Source organism: Phyllopteryx taeniolatus, chromosome 4 (assembly GCF_024500385.1).
Source record: "Phyllopteryx taeniolatus isolate TA_2022b chromosome 4, UOR_Ptae_1.2, whole genome shotgun sequence".
NCBI classification, from domain to species: domain Eukaryota; kingdom Metazoa; phylum Chordata; class Actinopteri; order Syngnathiformes; family Syngnathidae; genus Phyllopteryx; species Phyllopteryx taeniolatus.
The window spans coordinates 11,658,433-11,682,756 of record NC_084505.1 but is presented as its reverse complement, the minus strand read 5'-3'; the positions used below and the strand labels follow the sequence as shown (position 1 = coordinate 11,682,756).

At 43.0% G+C, this 24,324-nt stretch overlaps 2 protein-coding genes across 6 annotated transcripts in view; one reads left to right on the top strand and one right to left on the bottom strand.

The window, feature by feature from the left end:
* Positions 1-18,588, top strand: part of slx4 (SLX4 structure-specific endonuclease subunit homolog (S. cerevisiae)) — a 34,374-nt gene extending 15,786 nt beyond the window's left edge. For 4 of the 5 annotated variants that reach the window (XM_061769439.1, XM_061769437.1, XM_061769440.1 and 1 more), the window contains 9 exons: positions 572-867; positions 4,709-4,943; positions 7,915-8,099; positions 8,204-8,350; positions 8,976-9,145; positions 9,255-11,422; positions 11,626-11,725; positions 15,017-15,343; positions 16,529-18,588. In XM_061769439.1, the coding sequence (XP_061625423.1) occupies positions 572-867; positions 4,709-4,943; positions 7,915-8,099; positions 8,204-8,350; positions 8,976-9,145; positions 9,255-11,422; positions 11,626-11,725; positions 15,017-15,343; positions 16,529-16,865 (3,965 nt within the window). In that variant the 3' untranslated portion in view covers positions 16,866-18,588. The remainder of the gene's footprint in view (positions 1-571; positions 868-4,708; positions 4,944-7,914; positions 8,100-8,203; positions 8,351-8,975; positions 9,146-9,254; positions 11,423-11,625; positions 11,726-15,016; positions 15,344-16,528) is intronic. The other variant, XM_061769438.1, reaches the window with a different exon arrangement.
* Positions 17,418-24,174, bottom strand: mcrip2 (MAPK regulated corepressor interacting protein 2). Its single transcript, XM_061769445.1, has 5 exons — positions 23,690-24,174; positions 23,530-23,599; positions 22,503-22,636; positions 19,316-19,417; positions 17,418-17,866 (listed from the first exon to the last, which is right to left on the bottom strand). The coding sequence occupies exons 1-5, from the start codon at positions 23,745-23,747 to the stop codon at positions 17,796-17,798; spliced, it is 435 nt and encodes a 144-aa protein (XP_061625429.1). The 5' UTR covers positions 23,748-24,174; the 3' UTR covers positions 17,418-17,795.
* Positions 24,175-24,324: the final 150 nt, after the last annotated feature.

The following is a 24,324-nucleotide window of genomic DNA, read 5'->3' as shown; positions in this document are numbered from 1 at the left end:
AGTGTTTCAGACATTGTTTGCCTGAAAGTGGCTCTGGATCCTCGCCCAGCCTAGCTGCTAAATCATGGGCAAATAATCCCTGGTCCCGCCCGTGTAGAGTTTGCATGTTCTCCCCGTGCCTGCGTGGGTTTTCTCCGGGCACACCGGTTTCCCCCCACATCCCAAAAACATGCATGGTAGGTTAATTGACAAGTCTAAATTGCCCGTAGGTGTGAATGTGAGTGGGAATGGTTGTTTGTGCCCTGCGATTGGCTGGCAACCAGTTCAGGGTGTACCCTGCCTCCTGCCCGATGATAGCTGGGATAGGCTCCAGCACACCCGCGACCCTAGTGGGGAGAAGCGGCACAGAAAACGGATGGATGGATGGATGGATGTATATGTCAAACAGCGTCTGCTGCAAACCACTCAACATGAACCAGGACATCAATATTTTTTTAAAAACAGAGATAGCATTGACGAAAAATTATGAAATGGTAGAAGGAAGCTTGTATTTTGAACCTTGATGTTGTGCATCTGAATGATCTTTAGATGTTCAGTGTGTCTAATAATGTTCCAATTCCTTATGTTGCAGGTAAGGGGCGTGGTAAGAAGAAAAAGGGTCCCGTCCCTCGTCCTCCTCCTATCCTCCTTATTCAGGATGCCGATGCGGCCCTGACAAGGCTGCAGGAACGTGTCTCTGCTCTCCTCTTACGCAGTAGAGCTCCATCTCCACCTACCCCCACCCGCTATCCCAGCACCTTGTCTGCCTTGAGCGGTGCTGCCCCCCTCTGGCAAAAGAGTGCACTGCTGAATGGAAACACTATGACTGTATTGGACTTCTTCGTCCCAGAGCTCAAAGACTTCGTCACACCTTGGGAATTAGAACAGGTAAGGTGATGAATGCTAGGATAGGAAATGTTTGGATTAGTGAAAGCTGCTATCACCTGTTACCGATAGTGATTTGGAGTATGCCATGTAAGTAACTTTGACTCTCTCACCATATGTTATCTATTACCCTATCGGAAATGCTCCCAGAAGGGAAAGGTCATTTATGTTTTTATCACTCTGATTATAAAGTAGTAAATCATTGTTGATCCAGATATTTGTGCTAGTTAGGTACTCATGACTTCATTTCAAATTTAGAAAACAATTTTGGCTGGCTGCTGACCAGTCCAGGGTGCACCCCACCTCTTGCCCAATTAAGGCTAAGTTCACACTGCAGGGCACGATACCCAATTCGGATTTTTTGTTCAATCCAATTTTTTATGTTTTTATGTATGTTCACATTACAAAAACAAATGTGACTTGTACTGTGGAGTGTCTGTGACATCACACGCATTTGCACGACTGCTAGGCGCTGTGTTTACGGAAGTAAATGCAGCTCCTCGCGTACGTCTCGTCATGATGCATTTCTGGATATTTCAAGGATTTTGTGCAACCAGAGCCAACATTTTCTTATATTTATCAGTTGTAAAGCATCTTCTTTCGCCACTGACTGTTTTTTGCTCCTTTGTCTGCCGTTTGCTTTTGTGGCATGTTTTTTTCGAACAATTGTGATGTTTGTTGCCTTTTGATGACATATACAGTGGGTACGGAAAGTATTCAGACCCCCTGAAATGTTTCACTCTTTGTTAAACTGCAGCCATTTGCTAAAATCATTTAAGTTAATTTTTTTCCTCATTAATGTACACAGTGCACCCCATATTGACAGATCAAAAACAAAATTGGGGAAATTTTAAAGATTTATTAAAAAAGAAAAACTGAAATATCACACAGCCATAAGTATTCAGACCCTTTGCTCAGTATTTACAACCCCAATTCCAATGAAGTTGAGATGTTGTGTTAAACATAAATAAAAAACAGAATACAATGATTTGCAAATCATTTTCAACCTATATTTAATTGAATACACTACAAAGACAAGATATGTAATGTTCAAACTGATAAACTTTATTGTTTTTAGCAAATAATCATTAACTTATAATTTTATGGATGCAACACGTTCCAAAAAAGCTGGGACAGGGTCAAGTTTACCACGGTGTAAACCTTTCCACCTTTTCTTTTAACAACATTCAATAAACGTTTGAGAACTGAGGACACTCATTGTTGAAGTTTTGTAGGTGGAAATATTTCCCATTCTTGCTTGATGTACAGCTTCAGGTGTTCAACAGTCCGGGGTCTCTGTTTTCTTTCAGCATTAATGATGCCTTCACAGATGTGTAAGTTACCCATGCCATTTGTGCTAACACAGCCCCATAACATCACAGATGCTGGCTTTTGAACTTTGCATCCATAACAGTCCGGATAGTTCTTTTCCTATTTGGCCCGGAGGACACGTCCACAATTTCCCAAAACAATTTGAAATGTGGATTCGTCGGACCACAGAACACTTTTCATCAGTCCATCTTGGATGAGCTCGGGCCCAGAAAAACCGGCGGCGTTTCTGGGTGTTGTTGATCAATGGCTTTTGCTTTGCATAGTAGAGTTTCAAGTTACACTCTCGGATGTAGCCCCAAACTGTATTTACTGACATTGGTTTTCTGAAGTGTTCCTGAGCCCATGTGGTGATATCCTTTACACATTGGTGAAGGTTTTTGATGCAGTGCCGCCTGAGGGATTGTAAGTCACGGGCATTCAATGTTGGTTTTCGGCCTTGCCGCTTACATGCGGTGATTTCTCCAGATTCTCTGAACCTTTTGATGATATTATGGACCGTAGATGATGAAATCCCTAAATTCCTTGCAATTGTACGTTGAGGAACATTGTCCTTGTCTTTTTTGCCACCTGTCCCAGCCTTTTTGGAACGTGTTGCAGCCATAAAATTCTAAGTTAATGATTATTTGCAAAAAACAATAAAGTTTATCAGTTTGAACATGAAATATCTTGTCTTTGTAGTGCATTCAATTAAATATAGGTTGAACATGATTTGCAAATCATTGTATTCTGTTTTTATTTATGTTTAACACAACACCCCAACTTCATTGGAATTGGGGTTGTAGTAGAAGCACCCTATTGAGCTAATACAGCCATGAGTCTTTTTGGGAATGATGCAAAAAGTTTTTCATACCTGGATTTGGGTATCCTCTGCCATTCCTCCTTACAGATAATCTCCAGTTATGTCAGGTTGGATGGTGAACGTTGGTGGACAGCCATTTTTAGGTCTCTCCAGAGATGCTCAATTGGGTTTAAGTCAGGGCTCTGGCTGGGCCATTCAAGAACATTCACAGAGTTGTTCTGAAGCCACTCCTTTGTTCTTTATGCTGTATGCTTAGGGTCATTGTCTTGTAAGGTGAACCTTAGGCCCAGTCTGAGGTTCTGAGCACTCTGGAGAAGGTTTTCGTCCAGGATATCCTTGTACTTGGCCGCATTCATCTTTTCTTCGATTGCAACCAGTCTCCCTGTCCCTGCAGCTGAAAAACACCCCCACAGCATGATGCTGCCACCACCATGCTTCAGTGTTGGGACTGTATTGGACAGGTGATGAGCAGTGCCTGTTTTTCTCCACACATACTGCTTAGAATTAAGGCTTTTTGGCCTTAATTCTAAGCAGTATGTGTGGAGAATCTTGGTCTCATCAGACCAGAGAATCTTGTTTCTCACCATCTTGGACTACTTCAGGTATTTTATTTATTTATTTATTTATTTTTTTAGCAAACTCCATGCAGGCTTTCATGTGTCTTGCACTGAGGAGAGGCTTCCGTCGGGCCACTCTGCCATAAAGCCCCGACTGGTTGAGGGCTGCAGTCATGGTTGACTTTCTAGAACCTTCTCCCATCTCCCAACTGCATCTCTGGAGCTTAGCCACAGTGATCTTTGGGTTCTTCTTTACCTGTCTCACCAAGACTCTTCTCCCCTGATTGCTCAGTTTGACCAGACTGCCAGGTCTAGGAAGGGTTCTGGTCGTCCCAAATGTCTTCCATTTATGGATTATGGAGACCACTGTGCTCTTAGGAACCATGGCCAGATCTGTGCCACAATTCTGTCTCTAAGCTCTTCAGGCAGTCCCTTTGACCTCATGATTCTCATTTGCTCTGACATGCACTGTGAGCTGCAAGACAGACAGGTATGTGGCTTTCCTAATCAAGTACAATCAAACACAGCTGGATGAAGGTGTAGAACCATCTCAATGATGATCAGAAGAAATGGACAGCACCCGTGTTAAATAAATGTCACAGCAAAGGATCTGAATACTTACTGCTGTGTGTTATTTCAGTTTTTCTTTTTTAATAAATCTGCAAAGATTTCAGAAATTCAGTTTTTTTTCTATCAATATGGGGTGCTGTGTGTACATTAATGAGGAAAAAAATTAAACTTGAATTATTTTAGCAAATGGCTGCACTATAACAAAGAGTGAAGATTTTAAGGGGGTCTAAATACTTTATGTACCCACTGTATGTCACATTGGGCAAAAAACCCGCAATTGACCTGCAGTGTGAACATAGCCCAAGTCAGCTGATATAGGCTCCAGCTCTCCCGTGACCCCAATGAGGACAAGCAGTGTGGGAAATGGATGATGAAAACTTGGTTTTCATCGTTAATTGCCAAATTGTGTGCATTTTTAAAATCTGAATTACATTTTTTTTTCTCATACTTTTCACACTCAATAAATGCATGCTTTTCATTGGTCATGATTTATACAGTCTAATCATTATTTAAATAAGAGTATGTATTGGTATGATTGATTGACTATATCTCTGAGTTCTCCATTTCTCACCACTTCTGCCCGTAGACAGTCTGCGCTTCCTCCCACCGCAACGACAACCCTTGTTCTTCTGTCCAACCTGTGAGTCAAGGACCTGCTGTCAGCAGGGTCCTGTCACCAGCTACCTGCTCCTCAACTCCCTCCACTCCGGCCACGGAGCAGCTCCCAGCGAACAGTCAGACCCTGCAAGACCTGGTGAAGCTGTCTGATGAAGAAATGCCCATAGCCCACGGTGACAACACTGCTCCTGGCCCTGGCAAAGGTAAAACAAATACATACGAAATAGCTCTGTAATGTACACTGTATTCAAACATTTAAATTCATGTGGTTCAAAATGATCTTTGTGTGCCCTGCGATTGTGTGGCATCTAGCCATGGTCTACCCCCATCTTGCTCAAAATCAGATGGGATTGGCTCAAGCTCACTGTGACCCTAATGGGGACAAAACCTATAGAAAATACGTGGATGGATGCTTTATGTGGCCCACATAGCAATCTTAAAAGAAAAAAATGCACACATCATACGATGTATTTTCCTTGACATTTGGGTGCTAGTCAAAGGAATTCTGTGCAAAAATTTGTGAATTTAGTTACAGAAAATATTCACTTTATATTTTACTTCTATACAGTATATTTTGCATGCATACTACATAACTGAGGATCGTGAAATTTATCATTGACATTGAAATTTGGGATTTACCTTTAAATAAATATTCACAGACACCCATGTAACACATTCAGACAGGTGATAAACAATACTCACAGGCATAAATTCTTCCTAATCTGTGAAAAAACGAGATTATTTACAGTTCTATTGCGACATTCTTCTTCAACTCTTTTTATTTTTTATTTTATTTTTATAAAGCTTACTGTAAATGGGTAGCTCCATGCATGCATCACACCACACAAGAGGCCAAGGTGTGTAAAGCAAAAACAGCAGATGCAGTCATTTTCCCCCCTGACTGCCTGACATAAAATCAGACAAAGGAAATTCCTGTTTTAGGTCAGTTATTTCCATTTGCTAAATGCATTTTAAAATATTTTTTTTTCCTACTCTTAACTTGGCTGTACAGAGTGTGGCGGCTCCCGGGCAGCCATAAAATTCTAAGTTAATTATTATTTGCTAAAAAAAAAGGTTTTTCAGTTTGAACATTTAATATGTTGTCTTTGTAGTGTATTCAATTAAATATAGGTTGAACATGATTTGCAAATCATTGTATTCTGTTTTTATTTATGTTTAACACAACGTCGCAACTTCATTGGAATTGGGGTTGTATTTCATTTCTGGTTTGAAACACATAGGAGGTCTGTTGCAGTTCATGGAACAGACAGAACGTTTGTTTCCTAAACTTCACAGTGTAGTTTAGTTCTGAGTATTTGTTTAAACAGTAGCTATTTTGTTAGAGAAAAGTCATTGTTTTTACATATTTTGTTGTTTAATTTAAACCAGCACAAACCAAAGTCTGTTACCTCTACTCTGTTACAATTTTCTTTTTTTTACAATCATCTATAATTAAGTGTTCTAAATATATAGTCCAGGTTTTGTTACCATAATCTCTTTTTTAACCCCCCCCCTCCAAAAAAAAAAAAAGCAAATCAAATTGTGTATCAAAGCGTGAGACAGCAATCGTAATACATATTGAATTGTGACCTTGGTGTATCGTTACAGACTTAGTATATGGAAAGTATTCAGACCCCTTAAATTTTTCACTCTTTATGTTGCAGCCATTTGCTAAAATCATTTAAGTTAATTTTTTCCTCATTATTGTACACACAGCATATTAACAGGAAAAAAACAGAATTGTTGAAATGTTTGCATATTTATTAAAAAAGAAAAACTGAAATATCACACAGCCATAAGTATTCAGACCGTTTGCTGTGACACTCATATATTCAACTCGGGCGCTGTCCATTTCTTCTGATCATCCTTGAGATGGTTCTATACCTTCATTGGAGTCCAGCTGTGTCTTATTTTACTGCTTGGACTTGGTTAGGAAAGACACACACCTGTCTATATAAGACCTTAAGACCTGCTGCACTTAAGGTGCACAGTGGCCTCTATAATCCTTAAATGGAAGACGTTTGGGACGATCAGAGCTGGCCGTCCGGCCAAACTGAGCATTCGGGGGAGAAGAGCCTTGGTGAGCGAGGTAAAGAAGAACCCAAAGATCACTGTGGTTGAGGTACAGAGATGCAGTCGGGAGATGGGAGAAAGTTCTAGAAAGCCATTACTGCACCCCTCCACCAGTCGGGGCTTTATGGCAGAGTGGCTTGACAGGAGCCTCTCCTCAGTGCAAGACACATGAAAGCTCGCATGGAGTTTGCTAAAAAAAAATAAAAATAAAAAACACCTGAAGGACTCCAAGATGGTGAGAAATAAGATTCTCTGGTCTGATGAGACCAAGATAGAACATTTTAGCCTTAATTCTAAGCGGTATGTGTGGAGAAAAACGGGCACTGCTCTTCACCAGCCCAATACAGTCCCAACAGTGAAGCATGGTGGTGGCAGCATCATGCTGTGGGGGTGTTTTTCAGCTGGAGGGACGGGGAGACTAGTTCCAATCGAAGGAAAGATGAACGCGGCCAAGTACAGGGATATCCTGGACGAAAACCTTCTCCAGAGTGCTCAGGACCTCAGACTGGGTCTAAGGTTCACCGTCCAACAAGACAATGATCCTAAGCACACAGCTAAAATAACGGAGTGGCTTCAGAAAAACTCTGACTGTTCGTGAATGGCCCAGCCAGAGCCCTGACTTAAAACCCAATTGAGCATCATTGGAGAGACCTGAAAATGGCTGTCCACCAACGTTCACCATCCAACCTGACAGAACTGGAGAGGATCTGCAAGGAGCAAGGGCAGAGGATCCTCAAATCCAGGTGTGAAAAACTTTTTGCATCATTCCCAAAAAGACTCATGGCTGTATTAGCTCAAAAGGGTGCTTCTACTAAATACTGACCAGAGGGTCTGAATACTTATGGCTGTGTGATATTTCAGTTTTTCTTTTTTAATACAGCTGCAAACATTTCAACAATTATGTTTTTTTTCTGTCAATATGGGGTGCTGTGTGTACATTAATGAGGAAAACAAATTAGCTTAAATGATTTTAGCAAATGGCTGCAATATAACAAAGTGAAAAATTTAAGGGTGTCTGAATACTTTCTGTACCCACTGTATGGACACTCACTGTTAAGTATGATTATTTTTCATGCATTGTCCTCAATGACGTTCCTCCAGACAACAATACCAGTTTGTCTAAAAACTTCCAAGTGAGCGGCTTCTTTCTAGAGGAGACCGCTGACCTTTGTGTGAGTGATGCCCTGCTGGAAACAACGTACACTGATCCGATTGACCTCCAGAGCCAAGTAGGAAGATCCTTATGTCAGCCAGGAGGAGCTAAGGAGCACATCAGCCATTTATCAGTAAGATCACTCTCTAAATTTTCCAAGACAAAGTTTGGATATCACAAAACGAATACATGGGTCCTTCCTGATGAGAGACACTGAGTCCCTTGCTTGTTCTGCAGGAGGCGCTATCAACCTTGGCATCAAACCTGAGCAGCATGGTGAACAATCCTCAGCTCAGTGACTGGCAACTCCAGGTGGACAGTGGCCAAGTCTTCTTTGTCCATTCCTTCATGATATATGCACGCTGTCCCCTCCTGGCAGAAATGGTAACTGCAGTACAGCTTTGAAAGGCGAACGTTTTCACTATTTCAAACCAAATAACATGGCTATGACATTTTGTTAAAATACCCCAAAAGAGAAGGAATTATAGTATGCTTTACACACTTTATTTCTTGTCTTGCTGGAATAATTTTTATTTTTGTCTCATACAAGTGAGACAGCCCTTATCCCTCGGGCTGGATCTTTTTTTGTCATTACAAGCGCTGATTTTTTTCCCCACATGTTGGACTCTCCTTCCACAAGTGAATGCAAGAAGCCCATCGCAGCCCACACGCACAAAAAATATGAGACAATCATAGCATTTTCACTTCTGGAGACAGCACAACTTACCACTTATCAGTGTGTAAGTGGTGAATGGACATATCACCAAATAAAATGACTGTTATGAAAAATGGGGCAAAAGTGCAGAACACCTCAATCACAACCACATTTTCAGAAGTAGGAAATAACATTTATGTGGCTGTTTAATTTCACACTTAATAGGTGGCCAGGCCCTCCAGAGACCCAAATATTTTTATATAAGCAATTACAAAGTATTTTTTCCATTTTGAGCTACCATCAAAATACTAAGATGTCTAGTGGCCTAAATATTGTCCTATGTTTTGCTTCCAGATGCATGAAAGTGGTTTTGGGGTGCACGAGGAGGGAATGCCTGCAGCTCAAAGGGTGTTGATCAGTGATATCCCAGGACAGGCGGTGTTGGTTCTGCTGCAGTACCTCTACACCGCTCACTTTTCCCTCCCGGCATCATTGCATCCTCATGTACTGGAGTTGGCATCCAGGTAGACGTAACACTTCTTGATATCGGACTGATCAGCTCCAAACAAACAATGGAATCATCTTGATTTAAAAAAAGTAGGTGAACAACTTATCTCCTCCAATTTTTTTAAGGTTTGACTTACAGGAATTGCGGTGGCTATGTGAGCTTCCCCTGGAAGAGGCTTCAGCTCAGAATGATGATGGAGCTGCCACATGCTGCACGGAGCATCTCATTAATGGCACAGAGACTGACTTAACGGCACTCTTCAACTCCATGTGGAGCCACGAAGAGGATGCGGACCGAGAAGGGGATGACGAGAGAGGTCTCGAAAAAACTGCTGACGCCACATTAGGTGACCGGGAGCTCAACGAGGAGCAGGTGAATGAGGAAGAGCTGGATGAGATTTACGAGTTTGCTGCCACGCAGAGAATGAGGGATGAGGAGAAGACCGGCGTCGGAGAAAGCGAGGGAGATGATGGAGGGATATCAAACAAACTTACTGAACCAAGAAAGACGCCAGGAAGAGCTAGTGATGAAAGCCCAGAGCCTAAATCTGACACTCTTCCAGACCAGAGCCTGGAGAGCAGCTATAATCGCCTCTTCTCAGACTCTGAGGGGGTCTACAAAGAAGATCAACCCTCCTTCTGTCCTCCTTCCTCTACTCCACCAAGAGCACACATGCCACCTACTGCCTCATTTAAATTATCTGGTAGAACCTTGCTTCAGTCCTCAGCAAGTTTAGGCAGTGACATTTCCCCTAATACATCCAACTTGCCTGTCTCTGGTGTATCCCCATACCGGGATGGTAAAGACAGGACTGTTGGTGTCAAGGAAATAGTTACTTTTGAACAGAAACCTCCGAAAGATCGTACGACTCGAAAGCCTCAAAGCCAAGTTTCTGATCGTATCCATGTTTCGCTACTTTCTCATTCACCCCTGAAAAGGGAACCAGAGCTGATAGTTTTGTCAGACTCAAGCGAGGACATGGAGGTATCTGTGACTGAGCCCCGTGCCCAGAGTCCTGTCCTGTCTCATTCACTAACCGAGCATAGCTTCACTCACTTAAAGCCTAGAGAGCACTCTATGGAGAAGAAACAGTCCAGAAATTTGGAGTGTAGTGTAGTTGATGTAAGTCCATCTCCTGACCAACTTAGTCAAGTTGATTGTTCTCCAGAGCTCTCCTGGCTCATCCCCTCCACACCAGTCCACACCAGTCCCAGAAGAACAAGCATGCAGAGTTCCCCTCAAACCAAAAGCAGCATTTGTAGGACAACGCTGTTCCCAAAAGAGAATAGTTCACCACCGTTTAGTAACAAATCTATGACTGACTGTATTTCCACCTATGTTGAACCAGTGGAAGGAAGTGGTGCTTTGCTGAATCCAGCAAGAGCAGAAGTGGACTCAACAGTGTTTGCAGAGCTGAAGCTCTCGTACCTCTCAACCCTCTCTCATCATCTCCATGATTCCTCAAAGCAAGAGACGCCTCTCCAGCTCCACGTTGACCCTTATAGCAGCACTCCCCTGCACTCAGATGTCCTCCAGCACCACATCCAGCCCGACACCTCACCGCTCTACACAGGGCCGAGCAACCAAAAGTCATTTAGTCAAGAACACGAAAGCCTGGAGAAGATGCAATTGGAGAGCTTCCATCACTCCCCTTTTTGTGACCCTTCAGAGCCAAATTCTTCTCCCTCACACAAAAGTGTTCCAAGTTCAGAGAGACACAGTAAGTGCTCCAGTCTAAGTCCAGCTCGCTCCATCAGACACAACAGCACAGGATTTAAGACAACGAGGAGTGGAACAACAAGTGAGGATGGAAAGATTCCAGAGTTTGATGATGTTGACAGAGAAGAAGCGAGTGACAAAACTGGATCTCCAGATGCGAGTTTTGGGCAGAGCTTCCTTGTCATGGATGAGCCACCGATAGCTTTCAACGACTCGTGGGGCCTCGACGCCTGCGATGACGGAAACCCGGGACACTTCAGTCTGAGGCTAGAAGACAGCAGAGGATGCAGCCGACCAGTGGACGCGTCTGCCTCATGCACCACCTCTATACCTCCGCCATCTTGTCAAGATGGTATGAGTAGCTGCCAAGAACCCCAAAACCTAAGTTCACAGTCATCTCCCAGTAAAGAAGGTGAGACCTTAATGCGTTCAACACCTGATCTCATGACCTTCAATCCACCAGAGATAAGTGACAGCCTCCTGGTTGCAAACATGCTGGACAACTCAGGGGAGGAAGAGGAGATTCTTCCTCTTTCCCAGAGGCTAAACCCTTCTGCCCAACTAAAAACTCCATGTAAGTACTTTTTAAAAACCGCATTTCACTGTAGGGACTGGATTTTGTGATCATTAAAGCCAACCAAGTCATGACATATCCATATTTAGTAGTAGCTTTGTCCAAGCCAACAAGCAATCACATCTGTTTCATTTGAGGAGAAAAGTCATCTAAAAGATACAAGAAACTTGTAAGCTAAAACGATGCTGTTTGTGTATTTATAGCATCTTCTCGCAATAAAAGGCACCACACTCTGGTGCCCATCACTCCAATGCCTCACTACTCTGACATGGATACCCCGGAACTCAAGAACAAACTGAACAGGTTAGTCAGTTTGCTTGAACAAAAGCCAAATAAATTGAACCTGTTGTTTTTAGTCATGGTTATTGGTTAAACCAAGCAGTACCGCTTGATAAAAAAAGGTGTAGAGGGTACCAATAAAGTACCCATACTGTACTACCTGAGTACCAACTGCAGAGGTATGGTTAAAAAAAAAAAAAATCGGGTGGAGCTTAAAATACTGCAGTCTGTTGAATTTAGAGATTGGAATTGAATACTTTTTTTTAAGAACTGGTTCCCAGTAAATCAATTCCTAGGAATAGTTTGTTTGGTTGCCTGATGATTCTGCTTATCGATTCCTCTTACGCCGCCAATGAGTGATGACATCGCATGCAAGAGATTTATTTCGGCTCAGAACTTTTTCAACATGGGATCAAAGCAGAAGTACTCTAAAATTTGGCTTTCACATTTCATATTTCACAAGAAAAGATGATACCGGGGCTACTTGCAATACTTGCAAGGCTTTAATTTTGGGGTAGAGTACTTCTAGTATGCTGAAGCTGTTCACTATAACCACATATAGCGTAGTTCGATATAAAAGCATGTACTGCACGATCTAACCCTTTATCGTTTACAGTGTTTCCTCGTTTTTCGCGGTTAAAGGGGACCAGAACCCCCTACGAAAGGTGAACAACCACCATAATGGCCTCCCACAGATGCATAACCTCTGCCCTCTTTGATCATATCTAAACGTTTCACTTGATCGCAGATGGTCATCATCTTCTTCTTCCTCTTGGGCGCCCCGGAGGAAGCTTTCGCAGGGGCACAGCGCTTAGGCGGCATTGTAAGGGCTAAGCTAATCAAAAAACGTTATCGCGAACACAACACTAAGATACAGTATGTGAGACAGTCAACAGCCTGGACGAGACTGGCGAGTCACAACAAGGGAAGATGCTGGGTGAGGCTGCGATGATGCGCAGCCAATCAGCTCACGGGATAAATCCACTCGCTGGAAACCAATCACGCGCCTTGTATGAGTGCCCGTGGCATGTACAGTACACGCATGTACAAAGCCTCTGAGTCAACTCATCTCTTTGTTGGAATGCAAGGAAACCTCTCTCGCGCATCAACATGAAACGACGCGTCTTTCCGCAATATGGCGGCTGATATAGCTGTATTTTTTTTTTTTTTTTTTGATGAATACGTATTCTGGAAAAACCCGCGAAGCACTGAAGCCGCAAAACGTGACGTGCAAAGTGGCGAGGGAACACTGTATATCGTTATTCTGATGTGTGGAGTCGTGTGCTAGCTCTGTTGCTACACTAATGTAGCGTCCAAGACGGTAACACAACAATAGTTGCCTTTCAATTATGTCATCCTTGTGCCTCACCCTCTAGGCATGGCCAATCAACCCATGCTTAATCCAACTGTTACATCAGTGTAACAGTTGGATTGAGCGTGAATCGATTAAGCCCTTTTCACGCTGCACTTGCTCAGTGTGAAAGGACCCCGCGTCAAAGCGCAAAAGTGATGGCAACGGGGGTGCGGCTATCCCATATTTGGAAATGATGACGCAACAGCCTACAACCCTTCCCCACTGAGTGGACCGCAACTCAGCAATATGTATTTGTTATTGTTGGAAAAGAACGCCCTAACTTTGTTTCTTTTAAGGAGGAGGAGGACGCAGCAGCTTTGAAAGGGAGTTTGAAAACTTCCCACATAGACATCTTGTTATATAATGTTTCTATTGGTCCAGAGTTCAGATAGTGTGACATTGCAATTATTATCCGTTCCTCCATTTCCCCCTTGCCGTTTACAGTACAAGTCAGCCAAAATAGCACTCAGAAATCACTCCGCCAGGCCCTCTCCCATTGGAGGAGCTATTCTAACGTCACTACGTCACCGCTCCAGAATAGAACATTTTTCTATCAGAGGATTCGCTAGGCACCCTCTGCATTGACGCTGCTTTCTCCTCAGCACATAGACAATGAATGGGAAAGTAGAGGGCGTCAGACGCCTTGCCAAGTGCAGTGGGAAAAGGCCTATAGTCATGCCTGGAGAGTGAGGCGCTTGGATGATGCGCTTAAGAGGCCACGGTTACTGTTTCGCTGCTCAATAAACGCAGTTGGTTAAGAATCTACTCGACAATGTGTAGTGTAACAGATGCCAGCTTGCACTGCCCAAAAGTACAGTGGGAATGGAAAGTATTCAGACCCCCTTAAATTTTTCACTCTTTGTTATATTGCAGCCATTTGATAAAATAATTTAAGTTAATTTTTTTTTCCTCATTAATGTACACACAGCACCCCATATTGACTGAAAAAAACAGACCCTTTGCCTCAGTATTTAGTAGCAGCACCCTTTTGAGCTAATAAAGCCATGAGTCTTCCTCCTTGCAGATCCTCTCCAGTTCTATCAGGTTGGTTGGTGAACGTTGGTGGGCAGCCATGTTCAGGTCTCTCCAGAGATGCTCAATTGGGTTTAAGTCAGGGCTCTGGCTGGGCCATGCAAAAACAGTCACGGAGTTGTTCTGAAGCCACTCCTTCGTTGTTTTAGCTGTGTGCTTAGGGTCATTGTCTTGTTGGAAGGTGAACCTTCGGCCAGTCTGAGCACTCTAGAGAAGGTTTTCGTCCAGGATATCCCTGTACTTGCCCGCATTCATCTTTTCTTCGATTGCAACTAGTCTCCCTGTCCCTGGAGCCGAAAAACACCCCACAGCATGATGCTGCCACCACCATGCTTCTCTGTTGGGACTGTATTGGACAGGTGATGAGCAGTGCCTGGTTTTCTCCACACATACCGCTTAGAATTGAGGCCAAAAATGTCTATCTTGGTCTCATCACCTTTAGACACCCTACACCTGAGATGCTACACTACCATTGTATGAAAAATGACTAACTGCACCAATGCTAGTCCATCACCCGCAAATACTCGTTTGCAGCAGTGCTAGAGGAGCATGGCTGTAAACAATATTTTACAACGTACAGTACTTGACAACTGTTTACAAGGTTAGAATCTCCTTTCAATCTTGGTGGTGCCTTTGCTGAAGGATATATAGTACATAAGATTTTTAATGACATTTCTAGAAAGAAAATAGTGTGTTATACTGAGAAATTGTGGTATTTTATTCCCTCACCCGATGAGAATAACAGAATCAATAAGGAAAGGGTTCACTTAGCAGTCTCGATAATGGAATCAAAATCGCTAAATTCTTCAATTCCCAAAGACAAAACTTCTAACAACTCAATGTCAAGATAAAAAAAGCTGAATTTCCTCATGTTTATCTAATGGATAGTTTGACTTTACAGATGCCACTCACTGTCATCTTCTGTGCAGGTTTGGTGTTCGAGCATTACCAAAACGCCAGATGATCCTCAAGTTGAAGGAGATCCACCAGTACACCCACCAGCTGGTCAACTCTGACTCTGAAGATGAGGCACCTCGTGCAGGGCCTGCAGCCCAGACTATGGCCCATCCCTCCAAGTCAACGGCTGCTGTCGGCAGGCCTGTCTCCTCGCAACAGAAAGTCCTTTTTAAGGAGCCCACAGTACCTTCTTCCATCTCTCCAGCAAAACACAACCTAGAGGAGGGGGACACGGAGCTGCTGTCCAACTCTCAAGACTCAAATGCCTCTTCAGCCACTTCAAGTGAAGAATCTGAAAGGTATAACAAGATCCAGGACAAGAGTTGTATTAAAATATATGCATTTTTTTCAACATAAAAAAAAGGTCTTTCGGTACCTACCCAGATTCTCCTGATAAATATCCCAGGTACAGTACCACACACGGAAAAGTTACTCGAAATCTTCACAGTACAGCACTTTTGGACAGAGCCAGTACACATGAGGTGTGTCAGAAAGGTTCCAGGACTAGTGTCACAAAAATATATATTTGAAAACCAAACTACAAGTTTTCACCTTCAAATTAGACCAGACGGTCAACAAACACATCTACAAAGAGATCCTGTGGCGTTCGCTTGGTTCGCTGCACGAGAAGAGGCAAGATTGTGGAAGGACAACTCATGGCTGCCTCACCATGACAATGCGGCTGCTCACAATCCCGTGAGCATCTGACAGTTCCTGGCTGAGAAGAACATTTCCAGCAACCTCCCGACCTGCCTGGGTGTGATTTTTATTTATTTATTTATTTTTTAAACACCCCCTACCCCCAACCAAACACACACCTTTCCCAATCTCAAGGGGATCACCCGGATGGCCGTGATGGCGATTGAAGTATTTCAATGTGTTTATTATTGCCTTCTGTTTTTCTATAGTAATACAATATATAATACAATATACAATAAAATACAAACAGATTGTTGAATTAATACAGTGTTGACCATTATTGTCTCTGCCCAGCGCAAACGTGTGAATTTTTTGTTGATTCATGAGTTAATGAGGTTATGTAAAACTCTAAAACTGATTTCAATGGAAGTTTGGTGCGCTGGCAGTGAATAGGGTAGCCTACCCATTACAGTTTAGTGAGGATTTGAATAAAGGTGTGACTATAGGATTTTTGTATATTTTATATCGGATAATTTTCGTTTCAAGGGTCACAGGGAATTTGTCACCACCACACAATGAAAATGGGACAGTCCCATCCATTCTTTTCCAGTGCATGGTGAACAAACCCTGTTCAGCTCCACTCCTTGTAATGTAGTGGCACGTGAGCCAATGAAGTACCCATGAAGTTTTTCAAGGGGGTGCTGGCCAAGCCAGAGGCACAATAGTTCCACATGAAATGCACATTAGACACATGAAGAACAAACATAGCAACAGTTACCTTGTGCAAATCACATCAATAGATACTGCCATTAACTGTGGGACCATCTGTGGCATCTACCCTGCAGGCACAACCCAGAGCTGTGTCTTTCCTCTGGCGGCGACTCAGACAGCGACGGTGGCATCTCAGCTTCCCAAGCGGCCACGCACCTCCAAGATCGCCTGCAGGCCGTGCGCTCATTCATCCTGTCCGACTCTGACCTGTACACTCAGATCCTTCAGTACCAGCCTCTGGTCCTGTCTCAACTCCAGGAGCGCCTGAAAGCGGCAGGCATCCGCCTTAGTGCCGCCAAGCTGGTCAACTTTCTCGACTCCCAGTGCATCACTTTCACCACAGCCAAACCGGGACAGGCTGCACCCACTCGCAGGCGCGTCCAGAAAACGGGCAAGAAGGCAGGGAGATGAGTGACCGCAGCAGAACCGCCAAAGCGCTGATTGTGGCATCAAGCAGAAAAAGGGGTAGCGAAGAAGCTATGGGAAAAATGTGTCAAGAACTACAGTTGTTCCTTGATGGAAATTCATTTGAAGACAAACATATTTCTTCTGGATGTTTAATTTTATTTTGAGGATTGTTTTTCAAAAAAAAAAAATACAAGCTTGTGTATACCTTTCCATTCACATTTCGATATGAATTATTCTGTGAGGAACATGCTTTAGGTTGAATGTAAAAACTACTTTTGAATTCTTATGACTGTCAAGGGACGGGGGTAAGGACGGAGGAAGATTTTTTTTTTTTTCCTCTTCCCACATCTCCATGAATATGGATAAAATTATGGCATAAGATGGAGGCGGGAATCTATAAAATTGCAACTTTAATGCTAATCCTTATGAATTGTTTGGGGCAAGGTCTTTGCCGTACTGATTGCCATTCTAATTCTGCTTTGATGATAAACTTAACAGTTCGACCATTTTTGGCACCTTGAAAGAAGCAAGTACACAAATGAAAATCGGTGAGAATGTTTTGAAAATCATTTTACTTGTGCTCTTCGGTAGATTCAGATCCAAAGATGAGTTAGTAAAGTACATAGAACAGAGCACACTTGAGGAACGAGGGAAGCTCTTTTTGAACAAGAAAAACAACTTCAAATGCGCCATTCAAGTAGAGAGAGCGGCCATTTTGCAGCAACACAACATCACATCTTGGCTGTTTGGAGTGCTCAGTTCTCCTTAAAGCAGCATGAAACTTCAGATTTCAGATCAAGCGCCAAATGGTGGCCAATGCTTCCCACGGAGCATCCTGAAGCCTGATGTGACTTTCCTTTCAACCCTGGTGGCGCCTTTGCTGAAGGAGCATCGACACTTTGCTTCCTGACGTGTTTGAGCTCTTCAACGCAATCAACACAGGTCTGCAATGTTTGCAAGGAAGCGCTGAGCCCACCACTCCTCCAGGTCGATGGGAACAAAGTCTGCGTGGAAACAAAAACAAGGTCAAATGATAATCTTTTGTTACATGGAAGCTCTACATATACAGTAAGTCATTATTAGTGTTTTGAATGGTGGTCTAGTGCACTTTCCCAACCTATTTTTGCCACATATTTTTTTTTTTTTTAAATCACATGGCATACTACCAAACAAAAATGTCACAAAATGTATGTACAGTATCTGTAAATAATGATCTGGCCTAAACTTAGTGTTAACTCTGTTCAGTTAACACAAAGCTATTATACTGTTGTATGTATGGTAAAAGGTACACAGTTTAACTGTTTCTTCTGCCATCAAGAGGAAGAGCGTTTAATTGTTCTGCCTTTCTGGTCATTATAAGTTGCTGGCACATGGACTCTTTTCTGCGGAATACCTGATGATCTGTCAAGGTACACAAATGTGCCGCAGCATCACTAGATAAGTGGTTGTCTGCTTCACAGGTCTAAGATTTGGGCTTCGAATCCCAGCTACGGTCTTCCTGTGTGGACTTTTACCCCTCCTACATTCGTGTGTTTATGTTAATATCAGACTGTGACTTGTCTATAGGTGTGAATGTGAGTGATTGGTTGGTTGGATTTTGTGTGCTGCGATTGGCTGATAACCAGTGTGTACCCTGCCTCTTGCCCAAAGTCAGCTGGGATCGGTTGTAGCCATGCGGTACAGAAAATAGATGTATCAATGGATGGATTTCTCACAACTCATGAGTTCTGATTCAAAGTGGCTGTCAAGTGCGTTCCAAAGAAACAGATGGCACTATAACCCAACAATCAGAAATAGCCTTCTAAAATGTATGACCAAATGTTTATGAATACATTCTTCTATACCACTTAGCTTAAATAGCTTCAAAAGGTGTACAGGAGTCTTATTGGCCGGTTGACTATGGGCAAAAGATGAGGTAAATCCTGGCCTGGTTGCCTTCTGATGGCCGGGAACGCTCACATTCGCACCAAAGGTTTTGAGATTTTAGAGTCTTCAACTAACCTATCATGCATGTTTTTGGAATGTGGGAGGAAACCGGAGTACCTGGAGAAAACCCACGCAAGTACGGGGAGAACATGCAAACTCCACACAGGAAGGCCAGAGCCCTGATCGCGATAGGAATTGAGATGTAATGTACATGCGTGCGTATCATAAAACCTTGAACAATAAATACGACTAAGAAACAAAAATGTTGTTCACATTAGTCAATAAATGGTCATAATATGACAACCCAAATAATCCTCACCTGGGCTAGTTTTTCAAAGCCTGTTTTCAGTGACCCAAAGGACAACATGCAATAGCACTCATTGCAGAAGTACCAAAGCAAATTGGGATCTTAAATAAACATTACCCGTTTCAAATGGAGTTTAAAAAGAAATACAATTTTGCTTCAAACAACTACGCTGCACACATCTAATGAAATACCATTCAACTGAACGAAGACAGGTGCTTACTCTTCATGACAGCATTGGGGGTCTTCTCTGTGAACTGAACAGGCCCCCAGCTGCCCCGCGATTCCCCATCGTCTCCCAGCTTCTGCTCCACCTCCCGCCATGCTGGTGGGAACACAGAGAAGGTCATTATGAAAAATACACACTGGTTGGACAGAGAAATTATGACCACAAGGTCCTTAATGTGGTCTGTTTCCCAGGTGACTCGTGTATCAGTGTCAGCTGCGAGTGAAATCTTTTTCACTTTCAGTCAGAGATAAGCTTCAAGGTTTTGACTGCATGGAAGTGTTCAACCTTCGGCCAAAGACTAACAACAGCAAGTATGACTTCAAGCAAGTGGTTTTAGTACACTGTTTGATTGAAAAGACATTTTTGGTGAAGCCAACAGTTCATTGGATCACACTTGGGCCAGTGGAATATTGCTCAGCTTTGAGAGGTATTACTTTAACAGTTTGTTTATTGTGGTTTGGATAACAGTTTTTGATTCAGGTTACCTTATTTATTATAATACAGTATATGAGACAAAAAATGATCTCAGTATGATTTAGTGTAGCTAAACTAGTGCAAGAGTGGCGGGTAGATCTATCCCGATATCGACAATATCGATACTGAGGTTGGTGTTGATAGTGAGCGATATCAGTGTCATGAGATAAGACACTTGACTTTCTGTTTGGCTCCTGCATGCACTGCTGCAGTTTTATCGAAGAGGTAACTTAGCTGACTGCGTCTGTGTGTTTGCTACTAACTAACTACAACTTAAGTGCTGCTCTGAGCTGGCGCAGAGCAGACGCACTTGGGGAGCACTCTTTTGTTTTGATGTAGTGGACTCAAAACCAGCAGCACAGAAAGATGGACCTGAAGGATGGCAGATCAGAAGAGGAGCAGCAATGAGCAAACAATAAGCTGCAGAAATGGAGAGAGGCGAGAAATGCCCCACTCCCTGGACTCAGACCCAGACCGCCAACCCAGAGGCAGGGTTTACTGGTCGAGGCCTTTCAGTGTGGCAGACAACAGCCACCACGTAAGTAATAGTTGTAAAGTAATACTTTAGTCATCCTCAGCATTTATTTTCAAAGTGCCACTGGCCATTTGTTAATTTAGCCAACTGAAAAAGTAAATTGCGACTACATTTACTGGAATTTAAAAAACTTGATCAGGAAAATTATTTTAGATTTCATGATGAATCAACTTTAATGATTAAAAATAGCCCCCCCCCAGCCCCTTTTTCTTCTTCTATTGTTCACCATTGAGATTTGCATTCCTCTAATATGTGGCTGCAGATTATAATCTGTGATCAAAACTGGTTGAAGAGTCTTTCCTTCCTGTTTCTAGTGTCACACTTTGCATAGTCGAGTAAATTAGCTACTTACTTCCGTCTAGCATATTGAACTCTGTCCCAGCGAGTATTAGTGAACGAGTCAGTTTAATGAGCAGGCTTGAGCTCAATTGCACCTTGTTTGTCCGTTAACGGGCAATAAATGCTATCTCTGTCGTTTTTAGACCTTCACGCGTATCTTTATTGTACTGGAAGTCTCAACACACCTTTGATGTGCTCCGCTGATTGGCTTCATTTCGATTTGCGTTGTCACAATATTAAGATTCATAAATCCGCTCAACATTACACCATCACGTGCAGTGTGCTTAACCTTGCACCTCCATTTCTTCCGGTATCGTTATCTCTGTATTTTCGCTACGCTTGCTTGCCGACAAAAAAAAAATTCAGTAATTTGACATTGTAGAACACAGGTGTCAAACTGGTGGCCCGGGGGCCAGATCCGGCCCGCCATCTCATTTTGTGTGGCCCGCGAAAGCAATTAAGAATTGCTAATAGTGTTCCAATGTAATGATGTTGAGATATTGCAAGCATTTTTGCTTCCAATCCCGCTTTGAAAAGAAATGTAGTAGTTAAAAACATGTTTTTAGACGCTTCACAACTAGTTGTTCATCAATTTGTTGTGAACATCTAATTAAATGAGGTGATAATTCCTTCGTACGGGTTCACAGTCATAATGGCCCTCCGAGGGAAGTCATAACTACGATGTGGCCCGTGATAAAAGCGACTTTGACACCCCTGTTGTAGAACATGTTATACCTGTGCCTGCTTGTCTTGGACACACTTTGAAAGCAGTAGGGTTGTGAGATGTATCCCAGCGGACAGCCTCCCAATTGCTGCTCATATACAGTCTACGGACACAGCTACAGTTGTTGTTTTGCTGACTTTTTCACAGTGGGCATTTTTAACCAATAATAATAATAATATTAAGAAGAAGAAGAAACAGACAAATAACGATATATGGTCTGTGTCTTGTGTGGATTTTGCATTGTGTGAGAGTTCTTTTCCTCCCACATTCCAAAAACATGCATGTTGGGTTTCATCAATGACTAAATTGTCCGTGGGTGTGAATGTGAATAGTTATTTGTTCGTATGTGTCCCCACCTCATGCCCAAAGTCAACTGGCAAAGGCTCCAGCTCACCCCGAATGAGGACAAGTGCAAAAGAGCAGTGGTCCCGAACTTTTTTTACACCACAGGCGAGTTTAGAGTAGGCTTTTTTTTTTTTCCCACGGACCGCCTGTCAAGGTGTGGCATATATATACAGCAAAGATAAAAATGAATGTTAAATGCATGAAAAATACAACTCACCATAATGCATAACGGGTAAAAGAAGCTTTCTTTTTCTTTGAAGTCGTACGCTCTTCTTCTGGCTCCTCAGGTTCTTTTGAAAAGAAGCTCTCCGAAGACCTTTTGTTTTGTTTTTTTTTTACTCATTTTTGCTAGTTTGTGGACTTATTTTTAGTAACGTATCACGTGACCAACGTGCAGTCTAGTGTGGTTTCGTGTGCAAACGTTTTGTCAAAAGTAAAACTCTTTTCAGTGAACAAACAACGAACTCAATCCGTTTATGAAATGATTCGCTCTTTGGGCTTGGCCGCCGCCATGAGCGGAAACGGAACTGCTGCAGCATTCTGTGCATCTTGACGTGTCAATTGCGACGCGCAGCTGTTGCAGCGGAGAAGAGCTGGTCATTTTTCAAAATATAACACATTTCACACGCAAAAACGCAATACAATGGAAATTACATAAATTGGTCATTACTTCTATGCGGCCCGGTAACAAATGCCTCACAGACCGGTACTGTTCATTGTTTTGACAAACAATTCCGACCATTATGCGCATCGCCGTCCCTCACCTTCATACACAAATTTGACGTTCTCCTCGTGTGCAGGAGTGAATCCCTCAGCCGGGCTGTCAAGCTTCCGTGTGGACGAAGTGTGGTAACGTTTCCCATTGAGGCGGTTGAACACGATCTTCGGGGGTGGAGTGCTAAGGGTGGAGTTGAGAAACAGGGGATACTCGTCACTATAACAGCAAAACAAGAGTTAAACTTTAACTCCGTTGAAAGTTCATTTCAGACCGTTCATGCTTAACTACATGTTATGGCCCTTTGTTTTAGTGCATGCCATTGACTTTAGGAGAAATTTAGCAAGGGGGAATTATATAATAATTTACTATTTCTGTTATCGTTGTACTTCAAGTTGCTCCAAGAATAGACAAAAAAAAAAACTGTACTCAGTTTATACCTACAGGACTCACTAAATGCCAATAACAATCCATTTTAAATTGCTGTTAAATGCACAATCTGCATCAGATCAGGATGAAACTGTTTGACATGATACACATAGCAAATACACCAATGCTTGTTGTTTTAGATGTGGTTAATGAGCACGTTTAGACCAAAATGTGTTTCCTTTTTGGTAGGACTAAGTTTAATATTTAGTTTCATAGCTAGTCAATTTACAGTGATTATTCTGATCATTGTGCCGAGAGATAAAGTGCGCCTTGGGAAATGATCCAATTTCACTTCATCGGTCCAAAAATGATCAAATAATGCATCTTACCTATACCGGTGACCTTTAGTGGAATGCAGAACAATGAAATGTTCTTCCACTAGATGGCAGAGGGTAGAATTACCTTCTTTAAACTGTTGCCATTGTCACAACCGACAATTTCTGACGTGTTCAATTAAACAGGCCCACATTCCCCAATGAAAAAGTCAATTGACGAGAAGCCAACCAGGCCGGTTCGACACAGGCAGGAAAAAAAAAAAAAAAAAGAGTGACGCAGTTTGACGTGCAGTGTCATTTTGGGCCCACGCACGAAGAAGAAGAAGAAGAAGCAGCAGAAGAAGAAGAAGAAGAAGAAGAAGAAGAACTTACTTCGACGTGAGCCACGTCGTCGGCTTGAGCTTCAGCTCGGCGAATTTGCTCTCTATCTGCTGCGTGGGACCTTCAGTAAATTGGAAGAGAGAAGCGGCACGAGTTGGACGAGGCGACGTGACATAACATTGCATCACACAGTTGTTTAGGTAAGGCTCACCTGTCGTCCTCCGTTGTGTAACGAGTTTGCTGGGTCCTCTGCTGATGGTGTACATCATGGGACGACACCCGGGTCGAGTGTCCAGCTTTGGGAAGATGACCACTCAAACTCCCCCCCACCACCCGCTCTCCTCCCCCTTGCCCCAACTCCTCTCTGCTCGCTCGCGGCCGCGGGGGAGACGTAAGCCGGGTCAGCCGCTCTGCAAATCACTGTGACTGACTGGCACTGGGCGCACCGACCGCGCTTCTCGGTGTCCGAGGGCAGTGGCTCACAGAGCGGACAGTCGGCCTCCTCCGTTCCGATAGAGCAGCCGGCTGCGGTGACGACCGGCGGGCACAAGGACACGACTCACTTTATTTCCACCACAACAGCACGGAACATGATCGTGTTTCCCTCGGCGTCAAGGTAGTCGGTGTGATATCCACCACTTCCGGTTTGTGATTTTCAAAATAACTTGACAACGAACCCAATTCGAGCCAATTACCCTGTTAATCTGTAACGAGTTTGCTATTGCACACAAATAAGGAAATTACAGTCGTTTTTTTTTTTTTTTTTTTTGCTGTCCATAAAAATAAGTAATTGCAGTTTGCACAGAACACTACACACTGCACATAGTGTGTAATTATACTCAAAGG

Bases quoted from the DNA above. Each gene is read 5' to 3' on its own strand.
- mcrip2 (XM_061769445.1), bottom strand. From the start codon at position 23,747: ATGATGTACACCATCAGCAGAGGACCCAGCAAACTCGTTACACAACGG. The intron at 22,637-23,529 runs GTAAGTTCTTCT...CTCCACCCTTAG, and splicing joins ACGACGTGGCTCACGTCGAA to CACTCCACCCCCGAAGATCG. The intron at 19,418-22,502 runs GTGAGGGACGGC...TGTTCCCACCAG, and splicing joins CGTCAAATTTGTGTATGAAG to CATGGCGGGAGGTGGAGCAG.